Source organism: Esox lucius, chromosome 11 (assembly GCF_011004845.1).
Source record: "Esox lucius isolate fEsoLuc1 chromosome 11, fEsoLuc1.pri, whole genome shotgun sequence".
Classification (NCBI taxonomy): Eukaryota; Metazoa; Chordata; class Actinopteri; order Esociformes; family Esocidae; genus Esox; species Esox lucius.
This window is the reverse complement of record NC_047579.1, coordinates 37,701,878-37,722,408: the sequence shown is the minus strand read 5'-3', so window position 1 is coordinate 37,722,408 and position 20,531 is coordinate 37,701,878. Positions and strand designations below refer to the sequence as shown.

The window sequence follows — 20,531 nt, the reverse complement described above, 5'->3', positions numbered from 1 at the left end:
TATATACTTTTCTTAACTCTAACTACGTAGTTTGTCGGGTGCCATATCATAAGAATTTAATTGTACAGGATGACGCTGTGTTGTTTGGTGCATTTGACAAATAATCCTTGAAGATTGAAACTGGAGTATGTTTCACTACATGCCACACACAAAAGGACACTAAATATGCTGCCCTTGTCTCTGTCTCTCTGTGCTATAACTGGGTGGAGAACTAGTCTAGCCGTGTCACCAAGAGGCCATAGACTCCCATTTATCTTGTCAGAAACGAAGTAGGACAACTAGGATCTAAGGTAGACATGGGGATGTCCTCATTCCTGGCTCGTCTGCCTCGGGGTAAAGGGATATGGTGATAGTACTTGGCACTGAGGCATCTCTTTGTCTTTTCACCCTGTACGGAAGTAGACCCAAATCACAGCTCATAGGAAAGCCGTAATTCAGCAGCATAACTTCCCTGAACCAATTGTTTCTTCATGCACTTGCTTTCTCAGTCAAGCACTTTTATTTGCCGTTTGTTTTTGTTGTTGTCTGCAAAAGTCCTAGAGGCTACCTTTTCAGACCAAGTTTACAAATATAACATATAAAAAGCAGTGGGCCCCAATAAAATGAACGGACATCACATTATTTTTCTGCAAGCATTTAATTCCATGTCAAGTCTGTGGATTTCACTCGGTAACAGTAACACTATCATGAAACTGCATTATCACTGAGGGATGAACATGGATTTTTAGAAGCCATGATGGACCGCAGAGAATTAGACATCATTCCTGTTTCTGTAACCCCTGCATCTAGTGTTCTGGGAACAATTTTCACACCTTAACAAAGTGCCTTGTTAGTTTGAGAAGGTGTCTGACAAAATATGTTCAGCCTAAATGACTAAAGATCTCTAGCACTCCAATCATGCTAAAAACATTTAAGCACGTGATACTAACCTATTTTAAATGTAGGAATGCCCCCCTCCCCTCGGCCTCCACTGCAGTTTGCCTACAGAGTCAAGAGGTCTGTGGATGACGTTGTCAGCATGGGCTTTCACAACATCCTTCAACACTTTGATAAGCAAAAGACATATTAGCATTGGACATTTGTTTTGCCTCGGTAAATGAAGTTACATTTATTTATAAAAACATTAATTAATAATTGATGGATAGAGATAAAAAGAAATTGAAAAAACAATACATAAAGATAGTTGCTTAGATATATACAGGTGTAGTAGGGTGACTGAAAGTGTACCACTCAGAAGGTTACTGAAGAGGACTGCTAGGAAAATGGGTAAAAGGGAATAGAACCTCCATGATGTATATGTATAATCTGACTTCATGTTGTTTGTAAATTCACATGATCGTATGTGACCATAATAAGCAGGAAGTTCTTAGAAAAGGTAGCTGATCCTTTTGTCACGAGCCCTAGCATTAAAAATGGCACGTGTTCCAAGGCCAAATCTTTTATTTCATTCGTAAATTCATTCAAATTCAACCAAGATCTGATCATTCATTTGGGATTATCGCCCATTCATCCATTGATGTCATGCATTCAGTGAGGGGTGATTAGTGCCTGGGTACCATTTGGGAACCAACGCTAAGTGGCGTGGGCTGTTGGCAGATTAGGTCGGAAAACAGGGTAAAAAGAAACAGGTAAATAGTCTCTAAATAGTTTTCTGTTTATCAGGTTAGAATTCTGACAAGGGAACAATACCTATTTAGTAAAAGTCACGGAAGTAGGAGGTTGTAGCTTTCAAAATGGCAGGTTTATTTTAATTACAAACTCAAACGCCAATTGGCGTAGGTATTTGGCGGTTCTAGTGTTATCCAATGCAAAATTACCAAAAGGATTGGACATTTTCACCTGTTGTTGTCAATCGTGCCACATTCTATAATGTTCTTGTAAAGTTTCATCCATAACCCGTACAGTACACTAAAGCATATTAGACTTTTCATCCCTTTATGGGGAATAAGAGAAATCCAAACTACATATAAGAGTTTCACACCTCTTCAAGTGAGCTCAGGAGGGCAGGGCTGATGTCCCACACTTGGTGTTCCTGATCTTTAGAGAAGCAAATGTTATTATACAGGACCCCTGATTAACATCACCAAGGGTTTGTTGGAGACTTGGTGTGACCAGATGCTCCACTTCGTCGAATCCACTTCCACTCTTCCTCAACAGACATTTCTCATTAAACTACACAGACACGGTAGGCAAGAGGAAAGGATCTTATGCCTTGTTTCCACTGGTGCCAAACACTGGTGTTTTGCCCTTAATTCCAGAAATGTTTCTGTTTCCATTGACACAGGCTAGTGCCAGTCGGCCACTAGGCCGTGGCCAAGTAGCCTGGCTCTCACTTGGTGCCAAGCCCCAGACTGTAGGACTTAGGGTGGTATTTGCTGGTTGACGCGTTTACGTGCGGTGAAAACGCAGCACATTTTGCATTTCGAATAGCGATGTGTACCATTTGCTTTAGGCTTCTTGTAATGGTTTTCATCCGAACTAACAAACAGATCCCTAAGAAAATAAAGCAACAGTACAGGGAAACAAAGTCTTCAAATAATAGAAATAGTTGGAACGACCGAAGGTGGTACGATGCCATTTACTCAATAGAAAAATGGAGTGCTGAGACCTTGACATAGCCTGTAGAACCTATAACAACACAAAATTACCTCGGAATTCCCCAAATCCTTCTATTAAAGGTAGATAGTTTTGATCACAATACTTATTAAACTAAATAATGAATACACTGGCTTAAAGTTGCAGTGTCATGAGCGTAGGTGGAGAAGGAGCCGGTCGCAGGAGTTTGAGGAAGAAATTATTTTTATTACTCAAGTTCAAATGCTATATTGTAAAGAAACTGAGCAAGACGTTATTTTTATTTTATTTTACTACCAGAAAAATATTGCCTTGTATTTTCTATAACCGGAAAACCAAATCGCGTTGATAGTTTAATCCTTCCACCCCAGCTGAGCCCCTTTTTAAGTCCTTGATACCAAATGTATAGGCGAAACATGAAATTGTAGAGCCAACATTAGCACAAATCAACGGTGTAGCCCTGGTACCGGGGTAAAGCACCAGTGAAAATGCGGCATTATTGACTTTGAAAGAGAGGTACTGATATTGAAACACGGATGTCATTGAATGGTTTGATGATTATGAAAAGTATGTGAATCATATGCTATGGGCTTTGCAGTCACCAGAGCACAACCCAATAGAACACCCATGGGAGATTTTGGACCAATGTGTTTGACAGTGCTATCCACCACCACCAACAAAACCCCAAATGAAGGAATGCCTTTTGGAAAGACTCACAGGATCTATGCCAATGTGCATTAAAGCTGTTCACCTAAGACATTTGATGTTGTGCTTCTCTTCAATTTGTCTACTGTCTGTAGTTATTGTACACTCTTTTGTGGGCAGAAAATGGGGAGCAGGCTCTCAGTTTCCCATCCCTGTTCAAGATACGTACTCTGAATGAATATAATTGATTAAATCCAATTCAGGATTATAGGGAGCTTATGAAAAGCAATGACTACATTCTGTGCTCATGCCAAGTGAAGTTGAAACAGAAGAAATCCTGACATGACTTTGAACTGATTAACCTTCTCCTCTGACTGTTAAAAGTATTACATTTGGGCCGAACTTGCTACATCACATATTTCAGGGTCAAGGCTTATCCAGTGACTGTTCCTACATGCAACTATACGCTATACTCTGTGACAAACAATTTCTTCTGCCTACTAACAAGGAAATAATCCAAAAACATTTTGCCAGGGGAGGAGAATACTTTCCGCTGGGAAAATGAGAACTTAACCCAATAGCTTCATATGATTTTAACAAAATAAGCACTCAAGCAACATAACTCCTCATACAACCATCTGAGCATACCCAAAATAAACTTGAACCCTAAGCCACATGCTTTCTGAGGGTTGCTGGGATTTCAGGGGATTCAACTTTGGGACAAAGAACAGTAGCCTATTGTTGGCAATGAGCTAAGCAAACAGAAAACCAGCCAGAAGGCAGTTACTGAGCCCCTCTCATGCTGGTACATGGGTAGAATTGTGTGGACAAATTGAATATTTTCTAACCGAACTTTAGTGGTTGAATTAACTGTCTCAGTGTCAAAGTATCTGTGCTGTAGCACTGTATTCAGATATATATTTTTTTTTTACCAAGTACGTTTCCATTAAAAAAATCTTATTTATAGCAACTTAGGAGCAATTAGGGTCCACTGTCTTGCTAAGGGGACAAAACAGCAGGATTTTTCACATTATCGGCTCAGGGATATAAACCACCTGCGTTATGATTCTTAGCCCAATGTTTTTGACCTCTAGATTACCCTGCCACCCCAAATGAATGAATTCAGACGTAAAAAATAAAATAAAAATTAGATGGCAAATTTTCCTTTCAAAGCAGTTTAAATAGGTTTCAAATCAGACGTTCTGTGTTGAACTAGTGAGGGTACATACCCCCAAAACAGGATGCTATGACTACTGTATATACCTATCACAAACATAAATATAGGACCAACTTTATGATTTTTGATGTTGAGAAAATTTACTAACATTATTCCAAAGTGAGATTTTGAAACCTGTGTAAAATTTGAACCACTCCGAGAAAACATATTGATATCTGATCCATATTGATATCAGATATTTCATTCTATGAGAAAATCTGCAGAATGTTGGCCCAGTTCTGTCTCCATTCACTGGCTTCCACTCTGAAAAATATTGACCTGATGCTTCAGACTTAATCATCTGGTGGCCTATTTGGCTCTGTGTCATTCTGTGGTGATACTTAATCAGTGCAATTTTATTGACACATATGGCAATGCAAAAACAAGGATAGAATCTGGTCTTCAGGGGCAGCTGTGTTGTCTCTCAGAAGGCCTCCTGGTGGCATTTAGGGAGGATTGGTTGAAGGTGGTTGTAGCGTCAGAGGCCTCTCCACCCTACTTCTCTTGGCTGTCTTACTCCTCTCTTCCTGTCTTCCACATCATTGGGGCAGAGCAGTGTTGAGGGCAGCATGTCAAGACGCATCTTCACAATTTTTGTCTTTTACACCCAGCTGCCTGTGTAGGGGCTTTCACATACCTCTCCTGATGAGGTCCTTACTGGCAGGCCCAGCTGACTGCCTCCAGATTCTTCTGGAACCTGCCAGTCTTCTCCCTTGGGTGCTCTGGAGGAATGCTGATGCAGCCAGCAGGGCCACAGAAATTCAGATCAATTCAGATTGTATTCTTAGTGTGCAGCCTGTGTCTATGCATCCTGGTAGAATTTGCACTCATCCATTTCATGAAGGCAAAAAATTAATAAAAAAACACGCCAGTCTGAGCCTTTTATTTACATTGAAACTGTTACCACACAATTCCCACACACCTCCAGAAAACCGCAATGCGAGAGCTCCTCCTGTCTGGTAGTATATTTTCCAAATTAAAAAAACCTTTCAAATAATATAACACATCTAACAAATATGAACATCATATTTAGTTACTAATCCCCTTTTAGTATTGAAATGACAAGCTGTCTCTACAAGCTAATTGCACATGTCCACAAAACTAACACTAATCCCACATGTACGCATTGGGCATGCATGCCATCCTTAATCTCACATCCACTGACAACAATCAAAGCCAAAGTGGAGGACAGGGATTGTGGAGCCAACAGAAAACCGGTTCTAGAGAGTGATCACAGTGAAGGTTCACTTTTATATTGGCTGCAAATTATTTTCGGAATGAGTTCCATCTCTGTGCCTGACCCGCCTTCATCAATAATGAAATATTACTTAAGCTAGTGTCCCAGCCAGCGTTGTCTTTGGTCTATCAGAACCGTATTGATAATACCCAGGAGCACAAAGTAATACCTTATTGTCTTTTAGGATGGACAAACACATTACTACTGAACTGGATCTCATTACTACTGCTACTGGATCTCATTACTACTGCTACTGAATCTCTATACTACTGTACTGGATCTCATTACTACTGCTACTGGATCTCATTACTACTGCTACTGAATCTCATTAATAGTGCTACTGGATCTCATTACTACTGTACTGGATCTCATAACTACTGCTACTGGATCGCATTGATACTGCTACTGGATCTCATTACTACTGTATTGGATCTCTATACTACTGTACTGGATCTCATTGCTATTGGTACTGGATCTCATTACTACTGCTACTGGATCTCATTATTACTGTTACTGGTTTGCATTGCTACTGCTACTGGATCTCATTGCTACTGCTACTGGATCTCATTAATGCTTCTACTGGATACTGTGTATAAAGCCCTGGAAAAAATTAAGAGACCACTGCAAAAAAGTTCAAAAGGAAGGTTTTGAGTGAGGAACAGAAGGATTGAAATTAAGAGACCATTGCAAATTGAACGCTTCTGTGCAGTGGTCTCTTAATTTTTCCCAGAGCTGTATGTATTTGAGCTGCAGTCGTCTGCATTTGAGTTGCAGTTACACTGATCTGTAATCAATGTTATTTTGTGTAAAATGACTGCACTGAAAAATTTATTATTTTTGATGCAGTTATACTGCAATTTTGTGTTTTGGTGTTTCTTCCAACTAACATTTCCAAATACACATTTGGTTATGATACAAACAACCAACGCTCTGCAAAAAAAAACTATTAGCTAGCACAGGCAGTTTAATAAACAGACCCACTGTAGCATGGTCAACGGCAGGAAAAACTTAAATCCCTGCTAGTAAAGGATTTGTAAGAAAAAGCTGCAGCCTCATTTGACATTAGAAGTGACCGCAACTACAGTGCTTTTAAGAAAACAGGGCCTTTACGTTTGCCAACTGACACTGCTCTAATTGCTAAGCTTTGTCAGCATCGGTGGTCTTTGATTAATCATCTCGTTGAGTCCCACACGGTTGTCCTCTTTACTTATTCTACATGGTTTGATTTTGAAGCTCCCACCTTCCTGACGCCTGGGTCTACAGTATATGAACAAAACACCAGAGGCGTGGGCGTGGCCTTGGCAACAGCCGGCTCCCTTGTGTAAGCAGACACATTAATTTGCATGACTCCCTCACGTAGCAGATGGTGGGGAGAGGAAGGAACAGCAGTGCAGTCGTCTTCCCAGGCTGCACTGGGGTCCCACAGCAACTCCAGGTGACCCATTCACAACGCTGCTAGCCAACGACCATCACACTTAAATTGCGTAATTTGTTTTTAAGAAAGGAGCTAATTACTTTTACTAGATCTGTGCCTGCAACAAAGGGATTCATCTACTGTGGCTGTCGGAATCATTGAAATGACAGGTGTGTTTACAGGGGACAGAAAAGAGGACACAAAGGTCACAGGTCATGAGTGGGAAAGAGGTGTATGCAAACAGTGGGGCAAAAAAGTATTTAGTCAGCCACCAATTGTGCAAGTTCTCCCACTTAAAAAGATGAGAGAGGCCTGTAATTTTCATCATAGGTACACTTCAACTATGAGAGACAAAATGAGAAAAGAATAATCAGAAAATCACATTGTAGGATTTCTAATGAATTTATTGGTAAATTATGGTGGAAAATAAGTATTTGGTCTCAATACTTTGTTATATACCCTTTGTTGGCAATGACAGAGGTCAAACGTTTTCTGTAAGTCTTCACAAGGTTTTCACACACTGTTGCTGGTATTTTGGCCCATTCCTCCATGCAGATCTCCTCTAGAGCAATGATGTTTTGGGGCTGTCGCTGGGCAACACAGACTTTCAACTCCCTCCAAAGATTTTCTATGGGGTTGAGATCTGGTGACTGGCTAGGCTACTCTAGGACCTTGAAATGCTTCTTACGAAGCCACTCATTCGTTGCCCGGGCGGTGTGTTTGGGATCATTGTCATGCTAAAAGACCCAGCCACGTTTCATCTTCAATGCCCTTGCTGATGGAAGGAGGTTTTCACTCAAAATCTCACAATACATGGCCCCATTAATTATTTCCTTTACACGGATCACTCGTCCTGGTCCCTTTGCAGAAAAACAGCCCCAAAGCATGATGTTTCCACCCCCATGCTTCACAGTAGGTATGGTGTTCTTTGGATGCAACTCAGCATTCTTTCTCCTCCAAACACGACGAGTTGAGTTTTTACCAAAAGGTTATATTTTGGTTTCATCTGACCATATGACATTCTCCCAATCCTCTTCTGGACCATCCAAATGCTCTCTAGCAAACCTCAGATGGTCCTGGACATGTACTGGCTTAAGCAGGGGGACACGTCTGACACTGCAGGATTTGAGTCCCTGGCGGCGTTGTGTGTTACTGATGGTAGTTTTTCTGCTCGCTCCATTGGCTTCCGGTGCGGTTTAGGGTGGAGTACAAGGTCCTGCTGTTTGCATTCAAGGCCATCAATGGTCTGGCCCCGGCCTACCTCGCCGAATTAGTAACGGTCTACCAACCTGCTAGAGCTCTCCGCTCCTCTGAACACACCTCTCTGGTCGTTCCCAAATTCAAATACAAAAAGTTTGGAGGCCGATCATTTGCAGTTCAGGGCCCAACTCTGTGGAACGCTTTACCACCATCCCTGCGTAACATTACCGTGTTCAGTGTTTTTAAAGCGCAGTTGAAAACACATCTGTTCAGACAGGCTTTTAACACGTAATCTCTGACTCGACTGCTCATTTTATATATTTTATGTGTATGTGTGTGTATGTGTGTGTATGTGTGTGTATATGCGTATGCGGGTGTATGTGTATATATATGTACATATACATTTTTCTTTATTTATCTTATATTTTTATATGTTTTAATATTTTTTTTATATTCTGTTGTCTACTGAAGCTTTTAATGGAAAGCGCTTTGTGCACCTTTTGGCTGCTGTAAGGCGCTTTACAAATAAAATTTGATTGATTGATTGATTGATTGATTGATTTGTTACTTTGGTCCCAGCTCTCTGCAGATCATTCACTAGGTCCCCCCGTGTGGTTCTTTTTGCTCACCATTCTTGTGATCATTTTGACCCCACGGTGTGAGATCTTGCGTGGAGCCCCGGATTGAGGGAGATTATTAGTGGTCTTCCAGTTGGTCTTAAGTGGTCTTCCATTTTCTTATAATTGCTGATTTCTTCACACCAAGCTGCTTACCTATTGCAGATTCAGTCTTCCCAGCCTAGTGCAGGTCTAGAATTTTGTTTCTGATGTCCTTTGACAGTTCTTTGGTTTTGGCCATAGTGGAGTTTGGAGTGTGACTGTTTGAGGTTGTGGACAGGTGTCTTTCATACTGATAACAAGTTCATACAGGTGCCATGAATACAGGTAACGAGTGGAGGACAGAGGAGCCTCTTAAAGAAGAAGTTACAGGTCTGTGAAAGCCAGAAATCTTGCTTGTTTGTAGGTGACCAGATACTTATTTTACCGAGGAATTTACCAATAAATTCATAAAAAATCCTACAATGTGATTTTCTGGATGTTTTCTTCTAATTATGTCTCTCATAGTTGAAGTGTACCTATGATGAAAATTACATAATCGTTTTAAGTGGGAGAACTTGCACAATTGGTGGCTGACTAAATACATTTTTCCCCCACTGTAGCTCTGGAAAAAAATAAGTGTGCGTAATGGGGAGTGTGCGTGTGTGTGCGTGTGTAAGAGCGAGTGTGGCCAGAAGAGGGAGAAAGGATACCAGAACCATGACAATAAGAGACAACTGCACTTTCCAAAAACGTTTTGAGAGAGGAACAGAAGCGTTCAATTTGCTGTGGTCTCTTAATTTTAACCCTTCTATTCCTCACTCAAAACCTTCTTTTCTAACTTTATTGGAAAGGAAAGAAAAAGGTGCAGTGGTATCTTCATTTTTTCCTGGGCAGTACATTTTCTAAATGTTCCCGCTTCCTGCCCTGTTGTAAACTTAGGAGGACATGAGGTCTTGGCCCACACCTCCGGAGTACCAGACTTGAAAGACTCGCTGCTGTCCCTGTCCAAAGTCCTCCTGGTTGTGTTGCAGGTCAAGACGATACCTGACGATATCAGCTGCCACTCTGCTGAACCCCCCCCCCCCCCTCCATCTGGTCATGCTTCCAACCTGGACTAGGTTTAAATAGACTCTGGAGTCATCCCACATGCATGTACTAATTATTACAATTTGTACTCTTTATATGTTCACCCGGCACAGCAAGAAGAGGACTGGTCACACCTCTGAGCCTGGTTCCTCTCTAATTTTCTTCCTAGATTTCGGCCTTCGTAGGGAGTTTTCCTAGCCACTGAAATTCAACACTACTGTAATTTGCTCCTTGGCGTTTAAGGCCGGGTGTTTTGTAAAGGCACTTTGTGACAACTGCTGATGTAAAAAGGTCTTTATAAATACATTTGGTTGATTGATTGATTTAAAAAATACCAAGAAACTGAAGATCTCGTACAGGCCGGTTTATTTGTGGGAGTCGGTGGGGAACCCCCCAACACCCAAATCAATGAGACTCTGATCATGTATGATGGAGGGTGAGGGGAAAACATGACAACAGTGTGTTCTGTCCCGTTATTGTGCTCCACTGAATAGGATTGAACGGAGCAACATGATACCACCAAGCCATTCTGCTTTGAAACACATTGATTGCTCAGTAAAGGAGTACACCTGAACCAACATGCTTCACGATTAAGCCTGCAGATGCCCAACCTGCCACAAGGAACCGTCAGAGTGTGCGATACATCATTTCCCAAATCCGGATGGTGATTGGAAAATGTTTAGGACCAATTGAGTGACAGTCAGGCTCACTCAGTCAAACAACTTTTGGTTACTATTGGTCAACAGGACGTCCCCGGAGGCGCCACCAGGACAACGCTTTGTTTTCCTGTGAATGCACAGTCAGTGTTTTAGGATTCTAACAGTAAACTAACAATAGCAATGCTACATACATACCTCGTTGAGAATCTCTTGACACTGTGTGTAGTTGCCTTTCATGGCCCAAGACCCGTTGGACAGGCATTCCCTGTACACGTTGTCTGTGAAAATAAAGGGTTGAAAACACTAGTTAAAAAAGGAATTTCATTAAAAGCCTGCTAGCAGCATTTTGCAAAATTCAAAGAAGTGATAGCTAGCAGCCGTTTAAACATTTAATCTTGGGAGTGAAAATAATGCATTGTTCTCCTCCACTCAGCTGCATTTGCTTCACTCAAACTTCACTACAGGGATACCAAATCCCCATGAACCTAACAGAAGTAGGACAATCATATGCTTCAATGTGTCGTGTTTCACAGCGCTGTGGCAGGTGTGTGATGGCAGCTTTGCCAACGGCTGAACTTTCAGTGTTGGAATCAGCTGTCATGTATAAATATACAGAGGTGTGAGAAATTATAGGAAAAACCTAACATCTGTAGGAAAAATGCTGAGGCTTCCATAAAGGTGTACTGCATTATGCAATTAAACACTTAATGTCCTATCATGCTCCTGTGGCAGGAATACAAATGTTGAACAGGCCCAGTAGACTTCGATTTTGGACCAGGATGGTGAGAGAAAGGTTTTAAGTGACTCTAAAAGAGTGTTCATAATTGGATCTGTTCCAGGATGACAATATCATCCACAGGGCTCACTGAATGGTTTAATGTGTATAAAAACTATGTGAATCATATGTTACAGCCTTCACAGTCACCAGATCTCAACCCAGTTGGAAACCTGTGGGAGATTTTGGACTGATGTGTTAGACAGCACTATCCATCACCATCATCAAAACTCCAAATTAGGGAATATCTTTTGGAAGAATTGTATTCCATCCTTCCAGCAGTGTTCCAGAGACTCATCGAATCTATGTCAAGGCCCACCGAAGCTGTTCTGCCGTACTACAAGTACAGCCCACCAAAACCAAATGGCCCTTTTCCAATAGAAATGCTTGTTGGTCAATAGCTAAAAAACTAATATCAAACAATGTGTCATTTCATTGTTCATGCCGACAGGGAGTTTGGTGCCTGTGTGGTTCTACCAGCTTCTGTCAGTGTGAATCAATGTTGCCACCGCAACTGGCCTCCACTTACCAAGCAGAAGCCTCATGTTACACGCTGCACTGAGCTTTAAGCACGCAGCACACTTTCTCCAAAGGTGTAAAAAAGCTGTACTGCAGAACGTCCCCCAGTGAGTATTTCTTTTTGGAAGGAATGAGACAAGAAGTTTTATATTGAGAGTCTAAGTCAATACTTTCTGATAGAATATCAATCAATCAATCAAATGTATTTATAAAGCCCTTTTTACAACAGCAGTTGTCACAAAGTGCTTTACAGAGACACCCGGCCTTAAACCCCAAGGAGCAAACAACAGTAGTGTTGAATTTCAGTGGCTAGGAAAAACTCCCTAAGAAGGCTGAATTTTAGGAAGAAACCTAAAGAGGACCCAGGCTCAGAGGGGTGACCAGTCCTCTTCTGGCTGTGCTGGGTGAGATATTAAGATAATAATAAATACATTTCTCTGGGCTAAATCCAGAGGCTATTTTATTTTAGACTAGGTCAGAAGTATGACCAGGTGGACAAGGACAGGGACAGAAACGGGCCCCCCAAACCAGGTAATCCGCAGGTGTGGACCAGGACCTCATCTCCTCCTAAAATCTAAAACTGGAGGAAACTGAGAAAAGTTAGAAGTGCATTCCTCATATCCCCCAGCACAATAATATAGCAGCGTAACACCTTGGAACTGAGGGGGGGGGGTCCGGCGACACTGTGGCCCTACCCGGGGAAGGCCCCGGACAGGGCCCAACAGGCAGGAAATCAATCCACCCACATTTACAGGCATCAACCAAAGGGACACCCACCAACCGCAACCCCCCTGAATGAGGGCTGAGTATTGCCAGCAGCGTACAGCCCAATTGCACAAGTGCGCAACAGAGAGTCAACAACAAGCCAGTGACTCTTCCCCCGAAAAGCATTGGAGGGAGGGCATCCCAGTGGCGACGAGAGCCCACCTGGCAAGACAGCAAGGGTGGACAGTATCAAGCCTACTGGTTACCCCCCCTCCCCCCCCACCCGGGCCAGGCTACACCTAATTATAAACCGTGCTGTAGAGATGAGTTTTTAGTAGACACTTGAAAGTTTGCACTGAGTTTGCATTTCTAACCTTAATTGGCAGATCATTCCACAGTGGTGGAGCTCTATGAGAAAAGGCCCTGCCGCCAACTGTTTGTTTAGAAATTCTAGGTACATTTAAAAGGCCTGCATCTTGCGATCGTAGGTTACATGTAGGTATGTATGGCTGGATCATTTCAGCAAGGTAAGTAGGAGCAAGTCCATGTATTGATTTCTAGGTTAAGAGTAAAACCTTAAAATCAGCTCTAACCCTAACAGGCAGCCAGTGTAAGGACGCTAGGACAGGAGTAATATGTTAAAAAAAAATTGTTCTAGTTTGCAGCACTAATTGAAGTTTATTTATTAATTTGTCTGGATAACCAGAGAGAGCATTGCAGTAATCTAGTCTAGAAGTAACGAAAGCATGGATTAATTTTTCTGCATCAGTTTTTGATAGAAAGTTTCTAATTTTTGCAATGTTTCGAAGATGAAAATAAGCAACTCTTGAGACATATTTTATATGTTCTTCAAAGGAGAGGTCAGGGTCAAGGGTAACGCCAAGGTTTTTTAGTTTTTTGGGATACGACCATGCAGCCGTCGAGGTTCACAGTGAGATCTGCTAACAATGCTCTTTGTTTTTTGGGTCCTAAAATGAGCATTTCTGTTTTCCTTGAGTTTAAGAGCAAGAAATTCTCAGTCATCCACTTCCTAATATCTGAAACACATGCTTCCAAAGTAGCTAATTTAGGGGCTTCTCCATGTTTCATTGAAATATTTAACTGTGTGTCATCAGCATAACGATGAAAGTTTACGTTGTGATTTCGGATTATATCGCCCAGAGGGAGCATATATAGTGAGAACAATAATGGGCCCAGAACCGAGCCTTGAGGAACACCAAAGCATACCTTTGACTACGGTCAAGAAGCAACAGGACGGATGCGGAACCTTTGTCTGAGGCCATTAGAATGCATTTGTTACCTTCACGAGTGCAGTCTCAGTACTATGATGGGATCTGAAACCGGATAAATTCAAGTGTCCCCATTGACACCTGGTCAGGGAGTTTCAGGACAACTGAGATTTTGAGGACCATAACTATTTAAGGAGGAGTCAGTTATTTGTTTTCTAATGGTGATGATCTTTTCATCAAAGTAATTAATGTATTCATTACAACTAAAGTGAAGACCCACTTCACTTGCTAAGCTTTGCTTTTTTGTTAACTTTGCAACTGTATCAAAGAGAAATTTTTGATTGTTTTTGTTCACCTCAATCAGGTTGGAGAAATAAGCTGATCGAGCAGACGAGAGTGATTTTTGGTATTGTAGTGTACTGTCTATCCAGGCTAGTCTAAATACTTCCAACTTGGTGGAGCGCCACTTTCGCTCCAATTTTCTGGAGATTTGCTCTAGTATTGTCTGTGTACCAGGGAGCAAGTTTCTTGTTGCGTATTTCTTTTGTTTTTAGTGGTGCAACTGTATCTAATGTATTTCGCAGGGTTAAGTGTAGATCCTCGATTTCATCATTTACAGATTTATTTACTCTGTCGTTAATAAGCGAATTTATTTGTAGTTCGAGAATTTATAGTACGGCTTTTGAAACTCATTTTTTGCGGAGCAAGTGGATTTCTTGTTTTAACGGTAAATGTAATAAGACAGTGATCCGATAATCCAGGATTTTGGGGGGAAATTATTATATCTACAATATCTATTTCTCGTGACAGGACTAAATCTAAGGTGTGATTGTGGCAATGTGTTGGACCTGAGACATGTTGGATGAAACCCACTGAGTCAATAATGGCTTCAAAGGCTTTTTGAAGAGGATTGGACTTTTCCATATGAATATTGAAATTGCCCAAAATTTGAATACTATCTGCCATGACTACAAGGTTAGACAAGAATTCTGGAAACTCATTGAAGAACATTGTGTATGGCCCGGGGGGCCTATAAATAGTAGCTATGTAAAACGATTTATTGGCCTTTCATGAGTAAACCTTCAAAATAATGAAACTCAGTGATATGTTTGAGAGTAAATTTATATTTTCTGTCATAAATATTAGCAACACACCCTCCTTTTCGGGATGCACGAGGGATATGATCACTAGTATAACCAGGAAGAGAGGCCTCATTTAAGGCAGTGAATTAATTAGGCTTTAGCCACGTTTCACATAAACCAATAACATCTAGTTTATGATCAGAGATTAATTAATTTACTGCAACTGCCTTTGGAGCAAGGGATCTAACATTTAGGAGTCCCATTTTGAGATGCGAAGTGATACAGTCATTTATATTTTTATTTCTGACCGAGGTGGAGGAAGGCTTTATCTTAATAAGGTTGTTTTTGTTTGCACTACCTTGTTTAACTTTTCTCAACCTGGAACGAGTCACAGTGGCAATAGGTAATGCTGTACTAACTACTCTGGCTATGCTATTGACAGACTCCACTATGCTAGTAGGCTGGCTAACAGCCTGCAGCCTGACCTGCACCCTATCTCATGTTAAGGCTATAGGAGTGAGACTCCTGTCAATGTTCCTAGATAAAAGAAGAGCAACACTCCAGCTAGGATGGAGTCAGTCGCTGCTCAGCAGATCAGGCCTGGCCCTATTTCTGGGAGAGTCCCAAAAAGAAAGCCAGTTATCTCAAACTGTACCTCCTGCGACAAGCAGAACTCTGTTTTCAGCCAGCGATTGAGTTGCGCAAGTCTGCTGTAGAGCTCGTCACTACCCCTAGCTGGGAGGAGGCCAGAGACAATTACTAGATGCCGTCACATCTTTCTAGCTAGTTTACACGCTGATGCTATGTTCTGCTTTGTAACCTCTGACTGTTTCATCCTAACGTCGTTGGTGCCAACATGAATAACAATATCTCTGTACTCTCTTGCCAGTTTTAGACTTCGCTAGCACCAACCCCAGATTTGCAGCTACGTCGGTGGCTCTGCCCCCCGATAAACAGTGTACGATTCTGATTCTTTAGTCTAACACTGCGTGTAATGGAATCGCCGATGACTAAAGTTTTTAGTTTTTCAAGGCCACCGGTAGAACATGCCTGCCGATCATTCCCCTCCGAAGACAGCTCTGGCCTTGACTCCGACTCCAGTGGGGAAAACCTGTTGAAAGTCTCAATTGGTTTTAGCAACGATTCTGGTTTAACTGATCGACAGCATTTCTTCCCAGTGACCAAGAGAAAGTTATTGCCTGGCTGCAAGAGCTGTGCCGGGGGGCTAACAAAACTATCGTTTCTTCCTGGTGGCACTGACGCAGTTATTTCTATTTCTACACTAGCATAATCCTTGCCTGACATTTGCGTCAGAAGCCGAGCCTCTAACTCTGCTATATTTAACTGAAGACGATAGTTCTCCTCCGTGTTGTTGCTACAACAATTACAGTGATAAGGCATTGTAATGATACTAAGCCTCGGGTGTTCAGGGGTGACTAGTTACATTAATTATGTCCAAAAAGAGTCCCTGTGTAGTAAAGTTGGGTAAGAGGTCAACAGATAAAAAATATTGCGTTGGTAAAAGTCTTAAAATAGAACAATTAGTTAATATAGAGTAAATTCGAAAAAGTTTGGCAGGTAGCCAGGTAGGTAACAGCAGGCAGTGTACAGCACATCAATAATCCGCAAACTCAAACAATCCCACAATGCAGTTCGAGAGCACCCTTAAGATCTGTAATTACTTTGGTAATGATACAAGTACAGCCCGCAAAGAGTGCTGCCCCTTTTCCATTGGATAGACCAGTGGAATTTCCCCCCCCCCCCAAGGATGCCATGTTTTATCATATCATATGAATGTGATTGCATGAATTGTCCTAACAGGGTTAACTTTTTTGCCAGACCGCATAAGTGGAGCCGACCTAGAAGAGAATGTCTCTCACAGACCGACCTTGTTAAAAAGCATAGTGGTTAGAAAAGCAGACTTGCAAGTTCCCCGATCAAATCTTCTCACAGTCAAAACAAAGTATGCATTTAGATTGGTTCTGTATAGACAAAACCTTTGCTGACTATAAGCTTCAGCATCTACATTATAGTAAGCCTAAAATAAAACTGAGACCGGAGTTTGAATCCAGTGAGGATACCAATATTTAATAATTTTAACTGTGGACCACAATAAAACTGTTATAGTACGATTATAGTACGAATATTTCTTGTGGATTTTCCGGGCATGCTTTTTGGGTCAAGATTGACAGAAACTTAGCTGGCTACAACATTCAGTAGCTATGTTATAGTAAGCCTCAACTAAAACTTTTTACAGCTATACAGTATTGCGATTATTTCTTGTGGATTCCACAATTCTCAAAGAAGAAAAAGTCAGTTATCGTCACCTAGTGATGGACATTCAAGACTTCATTTGCATTATTTTAGCAGCAGGATATTATGATTTTTAGAAATGTTGGCCAACTGAAAAGTATGAACATGAAAAGTATGAGCATGTACAGCACTCAATACTTAGTTGGGTCTCCTTTTGCCTGAATTACTGCAGCAATGCGGCGTGGCATGGAGTCGATCAGTCTGTGGCACTGCTCAGGTGTTATAGGAGCCCAGGTTGCTCTGATAGTGGCCTTCAGCTCTTCTGCATTGTTGGGTCTGGCGTGTCGTATCTTCCTCTTCACAATACCCCATAGATTTTCTATAGGGTTAAGGTCAGGTGAGTTTGCTGGCCAATTAAGAACAGGGATACCATGGTCCTTAAACCAGGTACTGGTAGCTTTGGCACTGTGTGCAGGTGTCAAGTCCTGTTGCAAAATGAAATCTGCATCTCCATAAAGTTGGTCAGCAGCAGGAAGCATGAAGTGCTATAAAACTTCCTGGTAGACGGCTGCATTGACCTTGGACCTCAGAAAACACAGTGGACCAACACCAGCAGATGACATGGCACCCCAAACCATCACTGACTGTGGAAACTTTACACTGGACTTCAAGCAACGTGGATTCTGTGCCTCTCCTCTCTTCTTCCAGACTCTGGGACCTTGATTTCCAAAGGAAATGCAAAATGTACTTTAATCAGAGAACATAACTCAGCAGCAGTCCAGTCCTTTTTGTTTTTAGCCCAGGCGAGATGCTTCTGACTCTGTGTCTTGTTCAAGAGTGGCATTACACAAGGAATTCGACAGCTGAAACCCATGTCTTGCCTACTTCTGTGCGTGGTGGTTCTTGAAGCACTGACTCCAGCTGCATTCCACTCTTTGTGAATCTCCCCCACATTTTTGAATGGGTTTTGTTTCACAATCCTCTCCAGAGTGCGGTTATCCCTATTGCTTGTACACTTTTTTCTACCACATCTTTTCCTTCCCTTCGCCTTTCTATTAATGTGCTTGGACACAGAGCTCTGTGAACAGCCAGCCTCTTTAGCAATGACCTTTTGTGTCTTGCCCTCCTTGTGCAAGGTGTCAGTGGTCGTCTTTTGGACAGCTGTCAAGTCAGCAGTCTTCCCCATGATTGTGTTGCCTACAGAACTAGACTGAGAGACCCTTTAAAGGCCTTTGCAGGTGTATTGGGTTAAATAGCTGATTAGAGTGTGGCACCAGGTGTCACACTCTAATATTCTAATTCTAATTCAATATTGAACCTTTTCACAAATATTCTAATTTTCTGAGATACTGAATTTGGGTTTTTCATTAGTCATTTTATGACCAGCACCTGTATATTGATAGATACGGTATCAATGTCATTCTCAAATGGCTAATTAGCTGGCCAGTGGCAAAAGAGGACTTGTTCAGGATAGACAAAAACTTTGCTGGCTAAAACCTTCAGTAGCTACATAATATGCCTAAAATTAAACTGTTTACCGTTATATTGCGACTATTTCTGGTGAATTTTCAATGTAATTTACGAATGGCTAATAAGCTGTTACAACGGCCAGTGGCAAAAGCCATACAGTTCATAGATGCTATTTCTGGTGGAGGAAAACCTAATAAGAAATGTTACTCAATTTAACATAATGGTTAATGGTGTCTAAAGAAATATTCAAACTTGACGTGATGTTAATGCGTGACAGAATTTTATAATGTCAAAAATGTATACTGACACTTGGCAGATCTATAGCTTTCTGGCATAGTGGTTAAAGACACAGCCTTTCACCTGGGCAATCTGGGGAGGGCAATAATGATCAATGCTTTTTATTGTGGGCTGGCTGAACTAGGCTTACCTGGTTTCTTGTTTAGATGATATATGCAAATGTTATTTACTGATTTAAGCAGTAGTGAATGACCACAGGAACATAAATTGCTTATTTTTCAATAGTGGCAATTTCTTTTGGTACTAATTTTTAAATATTGCGCTGAGCAATCTTTATAGATTTTCCATATCATGTTTTCTATACCTTTAGGTATTTTGATTCTAGAGTAGTAATGTTTTAAGTGTTTTTTTTGCCTTCAATATTTCAAAACAGAAAACACACTGGACAGAAGAAGATTGGGAAAAAAGGCCAGCATCCTGGATAACTAGCTACAATAGTCACTTACAACATTATCAATTTGATGTTATTTTAACTTTTCTTTCAAAAACAAGGACATTTCTAAGTGACCCCAAGGTTATAAAAGAAAATGACTTAAAAAAAAAAAGTATAATCTATGTCATTGGCACGTCAAAAAAAGCATTGTCCATTCCGATGCGACAAATCCTTGCTGAGTAGAAACTCCACAAGGCGGCTGAGAGCTCTCTTCGTTTGACTTCATTGTGTAACACAGTAGAGGTGAATGAGGTATGAATCGAGAAGCAAAGCGAGGCCACAGTGCAACATTCTTCCAAAAGACTCCTCACTGTGCTACCAGCAAGGCTGTTTGCAAAGGGACAGTGCATTAGAGACATGAGAAAAAAACTGTGTAATTCATCAAAACTAAGCAAGATTCATCAAAACAAGATCTGTGTAATTCATGTTAACTCATGATTTCGTTTTCTTCAGTCAGTACACCATGTTGCATTATTAGGAATTATTAGGAATCATACAAACACAGATCTTGTGTTTCTTTATTATTTTTGCAATACTTATTATAAGTAGACTTTTTTTTTATTATTGTAAACTTGAGAAGTGTGATAGCCTTTCATAAATCAAACTAATGATGTGGTATTTTTATTCACATATATAACTCTTTGTGTACAAGGCTGTGCACTGCAAAGGCTACAGACTTGTTTGGTAATGTGTACAGGTTCACATCTGCTGTTTATTATCTGTGTTTAAAACATTACTGGTCGTTCATTGATATTCCTCTCACAACATGGTTTTAGGTAGTCTGCAAATTGGAAATCACTTCCTCTCGACTTGCTCAAATCCCCTAGAATGAAAACTACCTAACCCCTACGCCCAACCCACCCACACACACACACACCCATGCACACACACACGCATACACACAAAGAAGATATTGATGCGCTCTGCCCCGCCCTAACCCTCTATGTGAATCATATCACTATCACATCTGAGTTGCAATCTGCTGTGATGATCTCCGGGGAAAACTGGGCCACGTCTTAAAATCAATAGCTAAAAGCAGAGTAGCTACTATCAGTGTGAATCAATTGTTGCCAATGCAGCTTGAGAGTGGCTGACACATACCAAGCAATAGCCTCATGTTACACGCTGCACTGAGTTT

At 41.2% G+C, this 20,531-nt stretch overlaps 1 protein-coding gene across 6 annotated transcripts in view; it reads right to left on the bottom strand.

Annotated features, from left to right (window-relative positions):
- Nucleotides 1–20,531, bottom strand: part of crhr1 (corticotropin releasing hormone receptor 1) — a 175,832-nt gene that overhangs the window by 64,091 nt on the left and 91,210 nt on the right. For 4 of the 6 annotated variants that reach the window (XM_020051070.2, XM_034295105.1, XM_034295106.1 and 1 more), the window contains exons 5-6: nt 10,826–10,908; nt 5,073–5,168 (exon numbers count right to left, since the gene is read on the bottom strand). In XM_020051070.2, coding sequence (XP_019906629.1) covers nt 5,073–5,168; nt 10,826–10,908 — 179 coding nt within the window. The remainder of the gene's footprint in view (nt 1–5,072; nt 5,169–10,825; nt 10,909–20,531) is intronic. The other 2 variants (XM_034295108.1, XM_034295109.1) reach the window with 1 other exon arrangement.